The following is a 15,704-nucleotide window of genomic DNA, read 5'->3' as shown; positions in this document are numbered from 1 at the left end:
AACTCAATCTCTTTCACCAACCAGAAGTTAGTCCCATAAAATGTATTACCTCACCCACCTTGTCTTTCCATATCATTTAGCATTAATGTGGCTTGTTACAAACATTAATCAATGCTCACTACATGCCTGATAGACAGGTGTTATCTTCTCTATTTTACAGATGGGGCAAGCAAGTCAGGGAAGGTGTTATTTGTCCAAGGTCAGGGTCTGGTATTCCATCTCCTCCCTCAACCACACTGTATTGTGTTACACCAGTGGCTCTCAAACTTTTGTACTGGTGACCCCTTTCACATAGCAAGTCTCTGAGTGCAACCCCCCCCTTAAAAATTAAAAACAATTTTTATATATTTAACAGCATTATAAATGCTGGAGGCAAAGCAGGGTTTGGGAGTGGAGGCTAACAGCTTGCAACCCCCCATGTAAGAAGCTTGTGACTCCCTGAGGAGTTCCGACCCCTAGTTTGAGAACTCCTGTGTTACACTATCTGAGAGGCTGTACGACAAGTATCAACAGTTGCCATCCCAGGCAAGTTTTCACGATCAAGAACAAGCCCCAGAATAAGGAACTGTGGTGGTGAAATCTGTCTAAATTCACTTCTTCAGTGATAGCAAGTGAAGGACTGGATGGCTGAGGGGCTTTTCATGATAGAATCTGGAGCCGTTCAACTCTACGTCACTGGTTTGAATATGGCTCAGGTTGGTAATGAGTGAAAGTCATTACCACTGATAGCTGTTCAATAGACTAAATAAGGGTCAGGCCTGATGGTAATACTTTAATCCTTTTCTTAATTAAACTACATAGTCCGAAAACAAAGGTGGGTCGAACAATGAAATATGAAACTACTGTTTTGGCTCATCAGGCCTTCATCACCAGTATTACAGAGCAATCAGATAGATGCCCAGGTTCAGTATCTGCACTGTTCAGCATGGGAACATGTCTGTCTATATATAGTGAGACTATGTGGAAGACAATAAACCCATTTTTTGGCAGACTAATCCCATATGCTGCAGGTTTGAGTTCAGCTGGCTTGAACGTGCGGCTGCATGTTCATGTTTTCACAGAACCAGATAGGGGAAAGCGGGCCACACCTATTTCGCAGGCCTCTGAAAATTCGGACTGGAATGTTTAAAAAGAATTTCAGGTGTCCATGCTCACAAATCAATCACAGCAAAATGTCTCCCATCTGAATAAATGGATTTTTTACCCAGGAAAATCTCCCAAAATGTCTCCCAAAATGTCCTGGACCTATTGCACAGTGTTGTCCATGGGATAGTTTCTTCTTCATCTCTCCAAAGAGCAGCACAAAGTTGGTTATCCTTATTTTTTTCCCCATACACAACTACAATTATAATTGATGAAAAAATTATCCAGCATTTCTAAAATTCAGTGGCAGGGGCTGAATCTATGACCTCCAGCAGCAGCACTTCCCACAGGCTGAGCACACACTGTGTGAAGCCAGGGCTAGATAAAATGGGCCTGAATGAAGCAGTGTCCTTCTGTTTAGTGTAAATAATGCAAAAGGATTCTGTGAATGTAAGTTTTAGTTTTTTTTTAAAAAAGTGTATGCCCCAGGAAACTTATAAATGAATGTAACCTATGAGCAAATATCTTTCTGTCACTCCCATGCAGAAGGCAGCTTGGAATGTCATTCAGGTAAGATCTAGAAAACAACAGGAAGCAAATGAAACATCTGGCTCAGTTTCCATTCCTAGCATCTCCTGAGGCATGACTGGCAGAGGCCAGATTTGGGATATGTCTCTCTTCTTATGTAGACTGGTATAATTCAGGAGCCAACTCTATTGAAGTAAGGAGAATTTCATGAGTGTAAATCCAGTGAGAGAGGAGAATCAGGTATTGAAATACTAATGGCATGGCCATTGCCGTTCTGTGAGAGCTTAGACAAATCAGTCATCCATTCCGTGGCTCAGCTTCCCCATCTGTTTAATGGGAATAAAGATATTTGCCCACTTCTGTAAAGCTTTGAGATTCACAGATGAAAAGTTCTAAAGGAGACCATCACCACCATCCAGAGTTAAGTGTTTGAGAGACATACCAGATTAGTCTTTTGCTTTAGGCACAATCCTGGGAGGTGCTGAGTGCTTTTTAAGAGTCAAGGAGGCTCAATACCACAGATGATCACCCTCCCATTTTCCTCCTGCCTCCCCTCCCCGTAAAATAAAGATTCATGTACACTGTAAAGCAGTGTCAGGTCTCAGCCCTTCTAACTGCCTGTTACAGATGCTTCTCTTGGGGCTGTTATAGTTTTCAGCTAATGGCAAAAATATTAAAAACAAAACCCAAGATATCCTAAACAATTTCCAAACATGCAGCATCATTCATCATATTTTCCATATACCTTTTATAGCGCATAGGGATAAGAGAGCTCCATAATGGCATTATAAATAAAGCAAATTAATGGTAGAGGCAATGCCAACACATTGTCATTATACAAATTGGAATGTCGGCAGAAATAGTTATTTAACAATCCCTTCAGAAGTAACCAGACACCTAAAGCTGCTTGTTATGGCTGCGTTAATTAGCGCCACATTTAAACACTTTTAATAAGCTTTTTCCTTAACCCCTGGACTCCAGGAGTCCGGATTGTAAGTGCTAATGCAAAAAAGCACTCTTGCTCCAAGTAGGGGCTTTGGGGTAATGCTCAGTGCCTTAAAGGGCTCAGTCCTCAGAACTGCAAAGGAGGATTCCAACCAGCTGTGCTCTTGAAGTAGATTCACATGAGTGGAGAGAGACAGAGCAGGTGGGAGCTAGATTGTGCTCCCCAGATCTGTGGGGAGAGGTGCACAGGTCCTGTCCTTCCCATGTGGAAGGAGGCGCGATGCTGTCTAAAGGAAAAGGTGACCATCTACACTAATATGGTCACCACTGTAACAAAATTTTGATAAATCTTGCACAAAGTATGCCTTCTGAGGTATCACTGGAAAAGTTATAATCTGCTGACTATTATTATCTTGCCATAATGTGCAGATCAACATTGTGGGTGGAGTTATGACATTTTGCTATATGTTCGTAATTCAAACATGCAAGTCTGAGAAATGCCCACAGGTTAGCTCTTCAGGGATAACAAAAGAACTGTAAACATGGACCTCTGCATATCATTCCCAAAGCCACCTCAAATGGCATGTACGCAGGAGGTGCCAGCAAAATTTGCAATTCATATGAAGGACTGATGGCAAAGCACACATATGCCATGGAACTGCCTGACCCATGACACAGCCAGGATTTTCTCAGCAAAAAGGGTCAAGCTACAAAAGGGAAGAACAAAGGCCCCTGGCCACCTTTTTCCTACCCCCATCTTCAGTGAATTGTAACTGAGGAAATTTCAAACAAAAGAACTGAGTTCCTCTTTGGACAACCCAGAGAGACTTGTAGAAATGTAGCAGATGTAACATCCCTGCTATCATTTTGGACTACATGCTTTGATCCAATTGTAATGTATTTTGGAGTCATTGTGGACAGTTCTCTGAAAATATCCACTCAATGAGCAATAGCAGTCAAAAAAGGTAGCAGAATGTTAGGAACCATTAGGAAAGGAATAGATATTAAGACATAAAATATAATATAATGCCGCTATATAAATCAATGGAACACCCATACCTTGAATACCATATGCAGTTCTGGATGCCCCATCTCAGAAAAGATATATTAGAAATGGAAATGATGCAGAGAAGAGCAACAAAAATTATTAAGGATATGGAAGTGTTCTCATATGAGAAAAGATTAACAAGACTGGGAATATTCAGCTTGGAAAAGAGATGACTAAGGGAGGATATGATAAAGGTCTATAAAATCATGAATGATGTGGAGAACATGGAAGTGTTATTTGCCCCCTTCACATAATACAAGAACCAGGGATCACTCAATGAAATTAATAGGCATTTGGTTTAAAACAAGTAAAAGGAAGTATTTCTTCACACAACGCACAGTCAATCCGGAACTTGTTGCCAAGGGATGTTGTGAGGACCAAAACTATAACTGGATTCAAAAAAGAATGATATTAGTTTATGGAGGATAGGTCCAGCAATGGCTGTAAAGCAAGATGGTCAGGGATGCAACGCCATATTCTGGGTGTCCCTAGGCCTCTGACTGCCAAATACTGGGACTGGATGACAGTGGATATATCACTTGATTGCCCTATTCTGTTCGCTTCTTTTGAAGCATCAGGCACTGGTCTCTGTCAGAAGACAGGATACTGGTCTAAATGGACCATTGGCCTGACCCAGTATGGTTGTTCTTATGTTCTTAGAACCACTGGGTCCTCCTTGGCCCCTTCCTGAGAGTTATGCCCCATGATGCTCTCTAGTTAGATAACCAACTGGTGGCATGTAGACTGTGAGAAGTTGACAGGTGATAGAAACAAGGGTGTAAGTTAAATGCTGGTGAGAAGGGTAAGTTATGAGGGGATTCTGCTTTAGCAGTCACTTACTCCTCTGTGCAGTTCAACTCTAAATCCAGCCCTTAGGTTTTTAAGGCATCTATCACCACGCTACCTAAACACTCCTGTGGCATCCCATCTTCACAGAATCATAGAAGATTAGGGTTGGAAGAGACCTCAAGAGGTCAACTAGTCCAACTCCCTGCTCAAAGCAGGACCAAACCCAACTAAGTCATCCCAGCCAGGGCTTTATCAAGCCAGGCCTTAAAAACCTCTAAGGATGGAGATTCCACCACCTCCCTAGGTAACCCATTCCAGGGCTTCATCACCATCCTAGTGAAATAGTATTTCCTAATCGCCAACCTAGACATTCTCCACTGCAACTTGAAACCATTGCTCCTTGTTCTGTCATCTGTCACCACTGAGAACAGCCTAGCTCCATCCTCTTGAGAACCCTCCTTCCGGTAGTTGAAGGCTGCTATCAAATTCCCCCTCACTTTTCTCTTCTACAGACTAAATAACCCCAGTTCCTCAGCCTCTCCTCATAAGTCATGTGCCCCAGCCCTCTAATAATTTCGTTGCCCTCCGCTCGACTCTCTCCAATTTGTTCACATCCTTTATGTAGTGGGTGGACCAAAACTGAATACAATACTCCAGATGTGGCCTCACCAGTGCTGAATAGAGGGGAATAATCACTTCCCTTGATCTGCTCACAGTGCTCCTACTAATGCAGCCCAATATGCTGTTAGCCTTCTTGGCAACAAAAGCACACTGTTGACTCATATCCAGCTTCTCGTTCACTGTGTTCCCCAGGTCCTTTTCTGCAGAACTGCTGCTTAGCCAGTTGGTCCCCAGCCTGTAGCAGTGCCTGGGATTCTTCCATCCTAAGTGCAGGACTATGCACTTGTCCTTGTTGAACCTCATCAGATTTCTTTTGGCTCAATCCTCCAATTTGTATAGGTCACTCTGGACCCTAACCCTGCCCTCCAGAGTATCTATCTCTCCCCTCCAGCTTAGTGTCATTCGCAGACTTGCTGAGGGTGCAATCCATCCCATCATCCGGATCATTAATGAAGGTGCTGAACAAAACCGGCCTCAGGACCAACCTCTGTGGGACTCTGCTTGATACCAGCTGCCAACTAGGCATCAAGCCATTGATCACTACACACTGAGCCCGACGATCTAGCCAGCTTTCTATCATTCATCCAGCCCATACTTCTTTAACTTGCTGGGAAGAATACTGTGGGAGATGTATCAAAAGCTTTGTTTAAGTCAAGATATATCACGTCCACCACTTTCCCCATATCCACAAAGCCAGTTATCTCATCATAGAAGGCAATCAGGTTGGTCAGGCATGACTTACCCTTGGTGAATCCATGTTGATTGTTCCTGATCACCTTCGTATCCTCCAAGTGCTTCAAAATTGATTCCTTGAGGACCTGCTCCATGATTTTTCCAGGGAGTGAGGTGAGGCTGACTGGCCTGTAGTTCCCTGGATTATTCTTCTTTCCTTTTTTAAAGATGGACACTGCATTAGCCTTTTTCCAGTCATCCGGGACCTCCCTCAATCACCACGAGTTTTTGAAGATAATGGCCAATGGCTCTGCAATCACATCAGCCAACTTCCTCAACAACCTCAGATGCAGCATATCCGGCCCCATGGACTTGTGTATATCCAGCTTTTCTAAATAGTCCTTAACCTGTTTCACCACAGAGGGCTGATCACCTCCTCCCCATATTGTGCTGCCCAGTGCAGCTGTTTGGGAGCTGACCTTGTCTGTGGAGATGGAGGCATAAAAAAAACATGGATGCCAGGTTCACCTTGTTTATAGCATCTTTGCCTGCATGGTTTGCAGTAGCTCTCAACCATTCCTATTCTCCCCTTTTCCCCTCCCCTAGTTTCTCTCTGCCTTTGAGCAAACACAAAATGCTGCTTTCCTTACAAACCCAGGGTTGGGGACTCAGCCTCCCTCCTAGCAGGTTGTGTCAAGCTAATCTGAAGTTTAGATGACACCTTAAACTGCATGGTCATCATCCTTTGATCATGAGTTTCCAAAGGTTAGAAATAGGGACACCGGAAAGCAATCGTGCACCTCTTTCCCAAGAGAAAACTACTGGAAAATAAAGTACAGGGATATATTTGCTTTCAGCTATTTATGCTTAGTAAAAAGCTAACCCCACACTTTGACCTTTCATGTTCGTATTGCACAGCCCTAGCAAACACTCATCCCAAAGACTGTTCTGGCACAGTGCGTATCACTCCTATACATTTTCCTTATTTCACTCTATTTCAAACCCACAAAAGTTAACAGTGAAAATGATCAGTTTTCTAACCTCACCCTCTGCCAAACACTTCCTTCAGAACCCAGGCAACAGCAGAAAACTCATGGCTGGTATCTTTGCATTCTAGAAGTCACTCTCCAGGAGCAAGTTGCATGTTCAGGTGAGAATCATTAGAGAGAAGATACAGATGGCATCAATTCTCCTTACACTGCAGTTAAAACAGCACAGCTGACTAGGCATAACTGTTCCCTGCTCAATGGCCACCACATCCTTCCACCTATTGGGTGTCTGGGAAGTGGGCGGGCAAAGCCCGCCCATTGCTAAATGATCCTCCCCCAGCCTAAGGGGAGGAACCACAGGGCCACAGAACCCACTGAGTGCGGGGGACAACTAATAAAAGAACAGGGACAGGAGTGAGGTCAAAGGGTCAGAAGGAGGGAACCTCACCACATCCTTCCAGGAGGGTAAAACACTCAGCCTTTATTACAGCTACTCTTCTGTTTTGGTATGGTACAAGTGTTCATAGCTACACATTCAAGTGTACATGCATAACTTATGTTTCCAGTTACTTGCAATTGTACATATCCAGTTATGGAAACTATCAGACAGTTCCCTACTATGCTATTTGCTTTTTGTTAGATTATGTGGGGTATGTGATAGGCTGGCTCTGTTACTGGGGTTTATTCCCTTCTTTACTGTTAACATGGAAATGGCCAAAGCATAGTCAAGGGCTTAAAACAAAAAAGCCTGTGGAATCCTCAGATGGAGCCCACAGCTCCTTTCTAAGTTGATCAGCTTGAATGTTTTAACTATTGAAAGTGGATGAACAACTAACCAACCGTTTCTTTTAATCTAGCAAGGAAGATTTATGAACAGGGATATTTGGCAGTACAATTTTTAGTTAGTTATAAACCCAATGGGCCAAATCACCCCTAACATAATACCACTGCCATGAGTGGAGTTACCCTGCCAATGACTGGCTCACTGTGGCCCCAGTATTGTAAACACCTACACATGTGAAGAACTCCACTTATCTTAAAGTTACTTAGAGTGTTTGCAGGGTCAGGGACCTATATAAATATGTCCACATTTCCAGATTAATGCCTAAGTCCATTTGGTACTCCTCCTTTAAAGCTTTTAAAAACATTTCTTCTAGAAGTGGGGCTGGGGAGGAATTGCAGAGATGACTGGGGAAATAAATTAAGCCTCTTGGTCAATTATTAAGTTTCTCCTGATTTTCAAATTTGACTGGGGCGAGGGAGGGATATACAGGTAATACTGCAGATACTGCTTAGATTATAAGGGGCAGGCAGAAATAAGAAGAGTTGTACGATAGCTCACAGAAACAGAGGCTGGCTAGGTTAGAGAGATGTATACAGCACAGGGATTCTTTGAGTGTGTTCCGTTTAAGAAGCAATAGGCATATAAAACACCCTGGAAAGTTTGGCTAAAAAAGGTGGTACTATTACACAGTGATTAAAGCTGTTTTTTTTTCAGTAACTAATAAGAGGGAGCCAGGGAGGAGGAGGAAGGGGGGAGGATTCGGCAACAGGAAGTATTTGATTGAAGAGGGAAGTCTTGGTGGTAAATCACTGACATTGGGGGAAAGGGAGTTGATAGCTGAGACAAGAGAGAACTGACAGGTCTGAGGAGTACATTGGCTGCTTCTGGAAGATTCCTTCTGTTTGCTCCCCTAAAGGTCTTCTACTGAAGCAAGAGTGAGGAGAACACGTAAGCAACAGCCAGAGAGAAAACTCTGGCTGATAGTATCCATCCTTCAAAATCTATTCCTAAAACAGCCCCCAAACCCAGGAAAGGGAGATGAATAGAAGGCTTTGTGAAATCTACTTGGGCCCTGGCTTGGCCAAGCTAATTAGTGGGTGGCACTCTGATACTCCAATGATAGGTACTGGTATAAAACTCTGACAGATAAAATCAGAGAGGATGGTTACAGATGCACATGATCTTGAAATCTGGTGTGTATGTGCTGGGTCCATGAATCCTCTTCATAGTAAAATAGTCTGAGGTTAGGGGATGATGGATTAACCTGGCAGGGGAGAAATGTGTTCCTAAATACACAGGCAGAATACAATGAATGAGGGGGAAATGCATGGCAATGTTCAGAGATGTCTGGGCTGGTGCAAAGGCATTTTATAGTGGAGTCTATTTTTATAGAGCTTTCCGAAACCCATCAGGTTTCTCTAGCTTCCAAGGCAAAACATCAAAATAGATCCCATGTGGAAGTGGTGAAATCCAACTTCAGAATGGAGGTGGCAGTGAACATAAGAACTGCCATACTGGGTCAGACCAATGATCTATCTAGCCCAGTATCCTGTCTCCAACAGTGGACAGTACCAGCACTTTAGGGGGAGTGGACAGAACAGCGCAGTTGAAGTGATCCAGCTATCTTTTCCTTCTGGCTTCTGGCAGACAGAGGTTTAGGGTTGCCCCAAGCACAAAGTTGCATCCCTGATCATCTTGGCCAATAGCCATTTATGGATCTAGCCTCCATAAACTGATGTAATTCTGTTTTGAACCATTATACTTTTGGCAATTATAGCTTCCCATGGACAGGAGTTCCACAGGTTAATTGTATGCTGTGTAAAAAAGTACTTCTACTTGTTTGTATTAAATCTTCTGCCTATTAATTTTATCAGGTGACCCTTTTTTCTGTATTAAGGGGAAGGGTAAATAACCCTTCTTTATTCACTTTTTCCTCACCATTTGTGATTTGATAGATGGCTATCATATCCTCCCTTAGCCATCTTTATTGTAAGATGAACAGTCCTAATCTTTTTAGTCTCTCCTCGTAGGGAAGCTGTTCTATTCCCTTGATCATCTTTGTTGCCCTTCTCTGAACCTTTTCTAGTTCCACTGTATCCTTTTTGAGTTGTGGCAACCAGAACTGGACACAGTATTCATGGTGTGGGCGTACCATGGACCTGCCGCCGAAATGCCCCGAAGACCCACAGAAGGAGGTCCTTCTGCCCCAGGACCCGCCGCTGAAGTGCCGGGTCTTCGGAGGGGGGCTCCCTGAATCCTCTGGGCAGCCCTGGGTTATACAGGGACTTTAGCCTTACTATCATGGCAAACACAACATTAAAAATCCCTTAAATCTTTAATAAAAGATAAAGACAAGGAAAAAGTTAAAGAATTTGAAATGTAAAGTATTAAATAAGGCTTTCATTTAAACATTGTTCCTTGTTCCTTTTTCCTTTATGTGGAAGGTTTTTAAAAGGAAACACCCCCTTTGTTTGACAGTCTCTTAGTAATAACTGTCCTTTTGGAGGGAAAGATAAGTTAGCTGAGATGGACTGGAGGAGTTGTTGTTCAACAACCTCCTTTCATCCCAGTTGGTGCTTGGGATTCAGCTAGAGCTGGTAGATGTATAATGTCATCCAAGTCCCTCTGTCTGGCCCAGTCTGATCAGGACAGCGTGAGTGGCAGCTGCGATGGTGACGCTTGCTTCAATAGCGTCCATGTGTCCTTCCTCTCCATCTGTTCTTTCCTTAAGGACCCACAAAAGGAATCATGGGCAAAATAGCCCATCTCATTATCATTTTCTCCAACAATTTGTTCTAATATTTGACATAGCATTTTTGGTTCATTAATTTCCAGTTCCACGTCTTCTGTTTTTACCGAGCATGACTTCAACATAGTCCTTGAATTATATCAGTGTGGCCTTTTTGTTTGGACTAATTTGAGTTTCTTTTCCTGATTCTTTTGCACCTGTTTATAATACTCATTGTTGAAAGCAACTTGACTTACTTTCTATTAAAATGTTACAATAATCTATAGTACAAATGTTATGAACTTTCATATGCTTTTTACAACTGATCTTAAGATTAGGGTAAATTTGTAGCCCTGTTATTACAACTGTTCCTAACATTGTTAGCCTTTTTGACTGTTGCTGTGCATTGAGCTGAAATTTTCAGAGAATAATACATAGTGATTCTAAGATCTTTCTAGGGTGGTAACAGCTAATTTATCATTTTATATGTATAGCTGGGATTATTTTTTTCAATGTGCATTACTTTGCACTTATCAATGGTGAATTTCATCTGCCATTTTGTTGCGCAGTCACCCAGTTTTGTGAGAACCCTTTGTAACTCTTCACAGTCTGCTTTGGACTTAAATATCTTGATAATTTTGTATCATCTGCAAACTTTGCCACTTCTTTGTTCACTCTGTTTTCCAGCTCATTAATGAATATATTGAAGAACACAGGTCCCAGTACAGATCCTTGTGGGATCCTACCATTTTTCTCTCCATTGTGAAAACTTACTGGTTATTCTATCTTTTAACCAGTTATTCGTCTATTAGAGGACCATCCCTGTTATCCCATGACTATTTAGTTTGTTTAAGAGCCTTTGGTGTGAGGGACCTTGTCAAAGTCCAAGTACACTATATCCACTGGATCACCTTTATCCACATGCTTGTTGACGCCTTCAAAGAATTCTAATTGACTGGTGATGAATGACTTTTCTTCACAAAACCTGAGTAGCCTTCCCCAATAAATCATGTTTATCTGTGTCTCAGTTCTGTTCTTTACTATAGTTTTTCCACCTATTTGCCTGGTACTGGCCTATAATTACCAGGATTGCCTCTGAAGCCCTTTTTAAAAAATTGGCATTACATTTGTACCTTCCAGTCATCAGGTACTGGGGCTTGTTTCAGCAATCGGTCACAAACTACAGTTAATAGTTCTTCAATTTCATATTTGAGTTCCTTCAGAACTCTTGGAGCAATCAGAATGAAGCATGCCCTGTCCTGTGGAATCTTGTGCAAAACTCGAGGCAGGAGTGGTAGTGGAAAGAAGGCATAGGTCAGAGGATCTAACCATGGACGGAGAGCACTGCAATGTGAGTGGTGACCCAGGACTCCTCTGGAATAGTATATATGCACTTCCTGTTTGTTTGGGAGACTAAGAGGTCCCTGATGGGGGTCCCACATAAAGCAAAGATAGTGTTTACCACAGTCTCATGAAATTCCTACTCATGATCAGCTGCAAAGTGTCTGCTGAGAGACTCTGCTAGCACATTCTGGGTTCCTGGGAGGTAGACAGCTGACAGGGTAATCTGGTTGCCAATGCACCAGTTTCTCAGACTGACCACTTCTGCACCCAGGAGGCAGATCCCGCTCCTCCGTTTGTTGACATAAAAGAGTATCATGATGTTGCCTGACATTAGGAGGGCACGGTGACCATGAATGAACAGAAGAAAGGTTTTGCAAGCTCTTTAAACACATCATAACTCTAGAATATTGATGCATCCTGGACTCTTGAGATGTCCACGTAAGCTCCCCACCTGGGATGCATCAGTAGTGATTGGCCTGTCTACTATGGGGGCAAGGAAGGAAACATTGACAAAAACCTGACGGGTTCTTCCACCATGACAGTGACAATATCACTTTGGTGTAAACAGTCACTATGGTGCTCATGGACAAATATAAAGTTTGAAGCTACACTTCTGGGAACAAAGGTATAGTCTTGCAAAAGGCGTGATGTAAGTGCATGAGGCCAGATGGCCTAAGCAAGAGAGAGAGAGGTCTGAGAAGCCTTCTGGTGTTGGTTATGATCTGGTCTACGATAACATTCACAGTTTGAAACAAGTCTCTTGGCAAATAAATCCTTGCTGCGATGGAATTGAAGGACGCTCTGTTGAAGTCCAAAGTCTGTGCAGGAGTGAGAACAGATGTTTTCATGTTTACTCTGGGGTGGGAAAGAGGTTTTTCTAATCTCCATGAATATTTCACAATTACCATCACCATCTTGATCAAATGATTGGTGGTATATTTCTACTGCTATACTCTTATTATTCAAGCATGGAATTTCAATGGTACAATTTAATTCACTTAAGATTTTTACTATATTTGACTCTATGCTTTCTTTCATATAGTGCCACTCCCCCATCTGCAAGACCTACTCTATCATTCCTATATATTTTGTACCCTAGTATTAACCATGTCCCATTGACTGTCGTCATTCCACCAAGTTTCTGTGATTCCTATTATATCACTATCCTCATTTAATACCAGGCACTCGGGTTCACTCATCTTAGTATTTAGACTTCTAGCATTTGTATACAAGCACTTACACAATTTGTCCTTATTTTACTCTCTGCCTTCAGGTGATATAATTGAATGGGACATTTTTCATTTGACTTTCTCTTCCATTCCTTCACTTGATCAACTTATATTGTCCCCTCTTCACTAGGATATAGAGAATCCCTCTTAATAGAGCCTCCCCTATGGGATATGTCTGATCCAACCATATTCTCTTCCGCACCTGTTGTCTTTCCTGCAGTGGATAGTTTAAAAATTCCTCTGTGATCTTTTAAATTTTACATGTCAGCACTCTGGTTCTGTTTTGGTTTAGGTGGAGCTCATCCTTCCTGTATAGGCTCCTCCTTTCCCTAAAGGTTCCTCAGTTCTTTAAAACCCTCCTCTCTACACCATTGTCTTATCCATGCATTGAGACCCTACAGTTCTGCCTGTCTAACTGGGCAAGTGGTACCAGATGACAGAACAAGGAGTAATGGTCTCAAGTTGCATGGGGGAGGTTTAGGTTGGATATTAGGAAACACTTTTTCACTAGAAGGGTGGTGAAGCATTCGAATGGTTTTCCTAGGGAGGTGATTGAATCTCCTTCCTTAGAGGTTTTTAAGGTCAGGCTTGACAAAACCCTAGCTGGGATGATTTAGTTGGGGATTGGTCCTGCTTTGAGCAGGGGGTTGGACTAGATGACTTCCTGAGGTCCCTTCCAACCCTGATAACCTATGAATCAATTGATCCAGTGTTGATCATAATTTGTTCTTGTCTATGCTTACAGTTAAATTGCATTCATTGCCAAGTCAGCTGGCCTCACTGACAAAATTATTTCCTAGTGTAGTCAAGGCCTTAGAGGTTCCAACTTCCCAATGAAATATCTGGAACTTTAGTTGTGATTTGAAACTACAGCTTCTAAATACTTGTACCACAGAGAAAAAGGAAAGTCTCCCAAGCTGCAAACCACTGCAAGATAAATGATCAAGATTCAGTATTAACTGCTTTCCAAGCAGTGCTTGCACATGTCAAGATATGTATGTGCCACAGTTGTAAATTAGCTATTGTCAGATCTGGTCAGTAGCTACACTGAAGATTTTTAATTTCTTTAATACTTCGAAAAGCACCTGAAACAGGAGAGCAGGCTAAGCGAACACTATTCAGAGCAGGAGAAATCATTTGGATTCAGTATTTTATCAAAAACTCTTATGTAGTACCCATGAAAATACAACTTTAAACTTCACATCCTTCCCTCCTTCCTCACTCTTCATCCCCCGACCTTGCAGCCTTGTGTTCAATGCTGGATTAATGATACATTCACCCTGCTTGAGATTCAGCCATAGCACATAAAGGGCCCATCAGACACGTGAACTCCATTTCTATCTGACAGAATGAAGTGGTTGGACAGACTCTGTTTAAGCACAAGCAATTCACTGCTTTCAGACTAGCCCTGCAGAATCACTTAAAAAACGCTCATACTTTTGCTCCACATTAGAACTCTTCTAAACCATTTCAACTGCAATGCATTCTGGGTACCTATCCTACAGTTTGCGGCAGAACTCCCAGAAGCAGTGGGTCTGGAACATCTGAAAAGGCCACAGATGCACTGTGGGATGATAGGAGGACTAACTGAGCTACTTCAGCAACTCCACACTGGTACTAGAGCTATTCAGACTGAAGTGGTTCTTTGACCTGTTGAAAGCAAGTCTCATCCCATTGGTTTCTAAATGCATGAAAACTGTTTGGAATCCTTTCGTACATGGGGATGGCATTTTTACAGGCATTCTAGGGGCAGGATGGTGCTTAGAATGGTAAACCTTTTGAGTTCAGACCAGGCTCAAGAGCCATAGGTTGAGCAATACATTGTACAGTGATCTCTTGCACAAATCTAATTGCTTAGGAGAAATCCTGGCTGAAGGCAGGATCCAGTCACAGCAAACTGTAAACAGCCTCTTTTGTTGACACTGAAATGCAAAAATTTTTATCAGTCCACTAGGAAAGGAAAACATCTGAGCATTTTAATTAGAATAAGTACAAGCCATAAAGTTTGTTCCATTTAATGTAAATTCCAAGTAGTTATCAAATTAAGTGCATTCAATTATGTACAGACATGTCTTTGCTAAAATTCATATTCATTATCAAATATTAATAAGTTAGCAGAAGAAGTTGACACTAATTAAAAAATAACCCCAGTAAAAGTGTAGAGCACAATATTTTAGTTTGAATATAAAGGTGTTTGAGAAATGTTTTGTACAGCTGCAGTCTTGTTAATTCTCCTCTTTGGTTCTCTGTCTTCTTGCAACTTAATTCAATGCATAGTTAAACTGGTTTGCAAACTTCTCATGCTTCTTCTGGTCCATTCGATTCATTGCTTTCACCACCCGTTTCATGGACCCTCTGTTTATTAAAAAAAAACAACAAAAAACAAGCAAGAGGTGAATGAAAACAAGTTAACAGTTAAGTTGATGCTATATGTAGAGTCATGAGAAATGTTTATTATTGTTAGCAAAAAAAATGGAGTGAGGTACGATTAATCACAAATCAGGCCTCTAAGCACCACACTGATGAGGCAGAACAAATCTATCATGTTAACTAAACTAAATGCAACAATACAAATAGTTTAAATTCAACAGTGGCTTTATTAACAGGAGTAAACAAATTAAAGTCTTTCAGTTTAATGGTTGTACATTCCACCCTCATTACACCACCATCCTTGGTAGACAAACATTTGAGGTGGGATTTTCAAAAGCATTTAAATGGCTTAGGGGCACAAGTCTCATTGGTTTTCAAGCACACTTGTGCTTGGACGGCACTTCTGCAAAATCCCACCTTTGAAATCCTGCAGAGTAAGCTTTTAGAAAGGGGAGAGACTATGCAATGCAGAATCAAGAAGTTTTATCGCAAAGACATTTCTTAGAGTAGTTTCTCTTACGAAAAGAACATTTACTCTACAATACCAAAACTCAAACTTAGGTGAATATCTTAT

General features: G+C 41.8%; 1 protein-coding gene across 4 annotated transcripts in view; it reads right to left on the bottom strand.

Moving 5' to 3' along the window:
- Positions 1 to 14,715: 14,715 nt before the first annotated feature.
- Positions 14,716 to 15,704, bottom strand: part of UVSSA (UV stimulated scaffold protein A) — a 112,307-nt gene continuing 111,318 nt past the window's right edge. For all 4 annotated transcript variants that reach the window (XM_030563449.1, XM_030563448.1, XM_030563450.1 and 1 more), the window contains one exon: positions 14,716 to 15,115. In XM_030563449.1, the coding sequence (XP_030419309.1) occupies positions 15,022 to 15,115 (94 nt within the window). In that variant the 3' untranslated portion in view covers positions 14,716 to 15,021. The remainder of the gene's footprint in view (positions 15,116 to 15,704) is intronic.

The sequence above is a fragment of the Gopherus evgoodei genome, chromosome 5 (genome assembly GCF_007399415.2).
Source record: "Gopherus evgoodei ecotype Sinaloan lineage chromosome 5, rGopEvg1_v1.p, whole genome shotgun sequence".
NCBI lineage: Eukaryota > Metazoa > Chordata > Testudines > Testudinidae > Gopherus > Gopherus evgoodei.
This window is presented reverse-complemented; position numbering and strand designations above follow the sequence as displayed.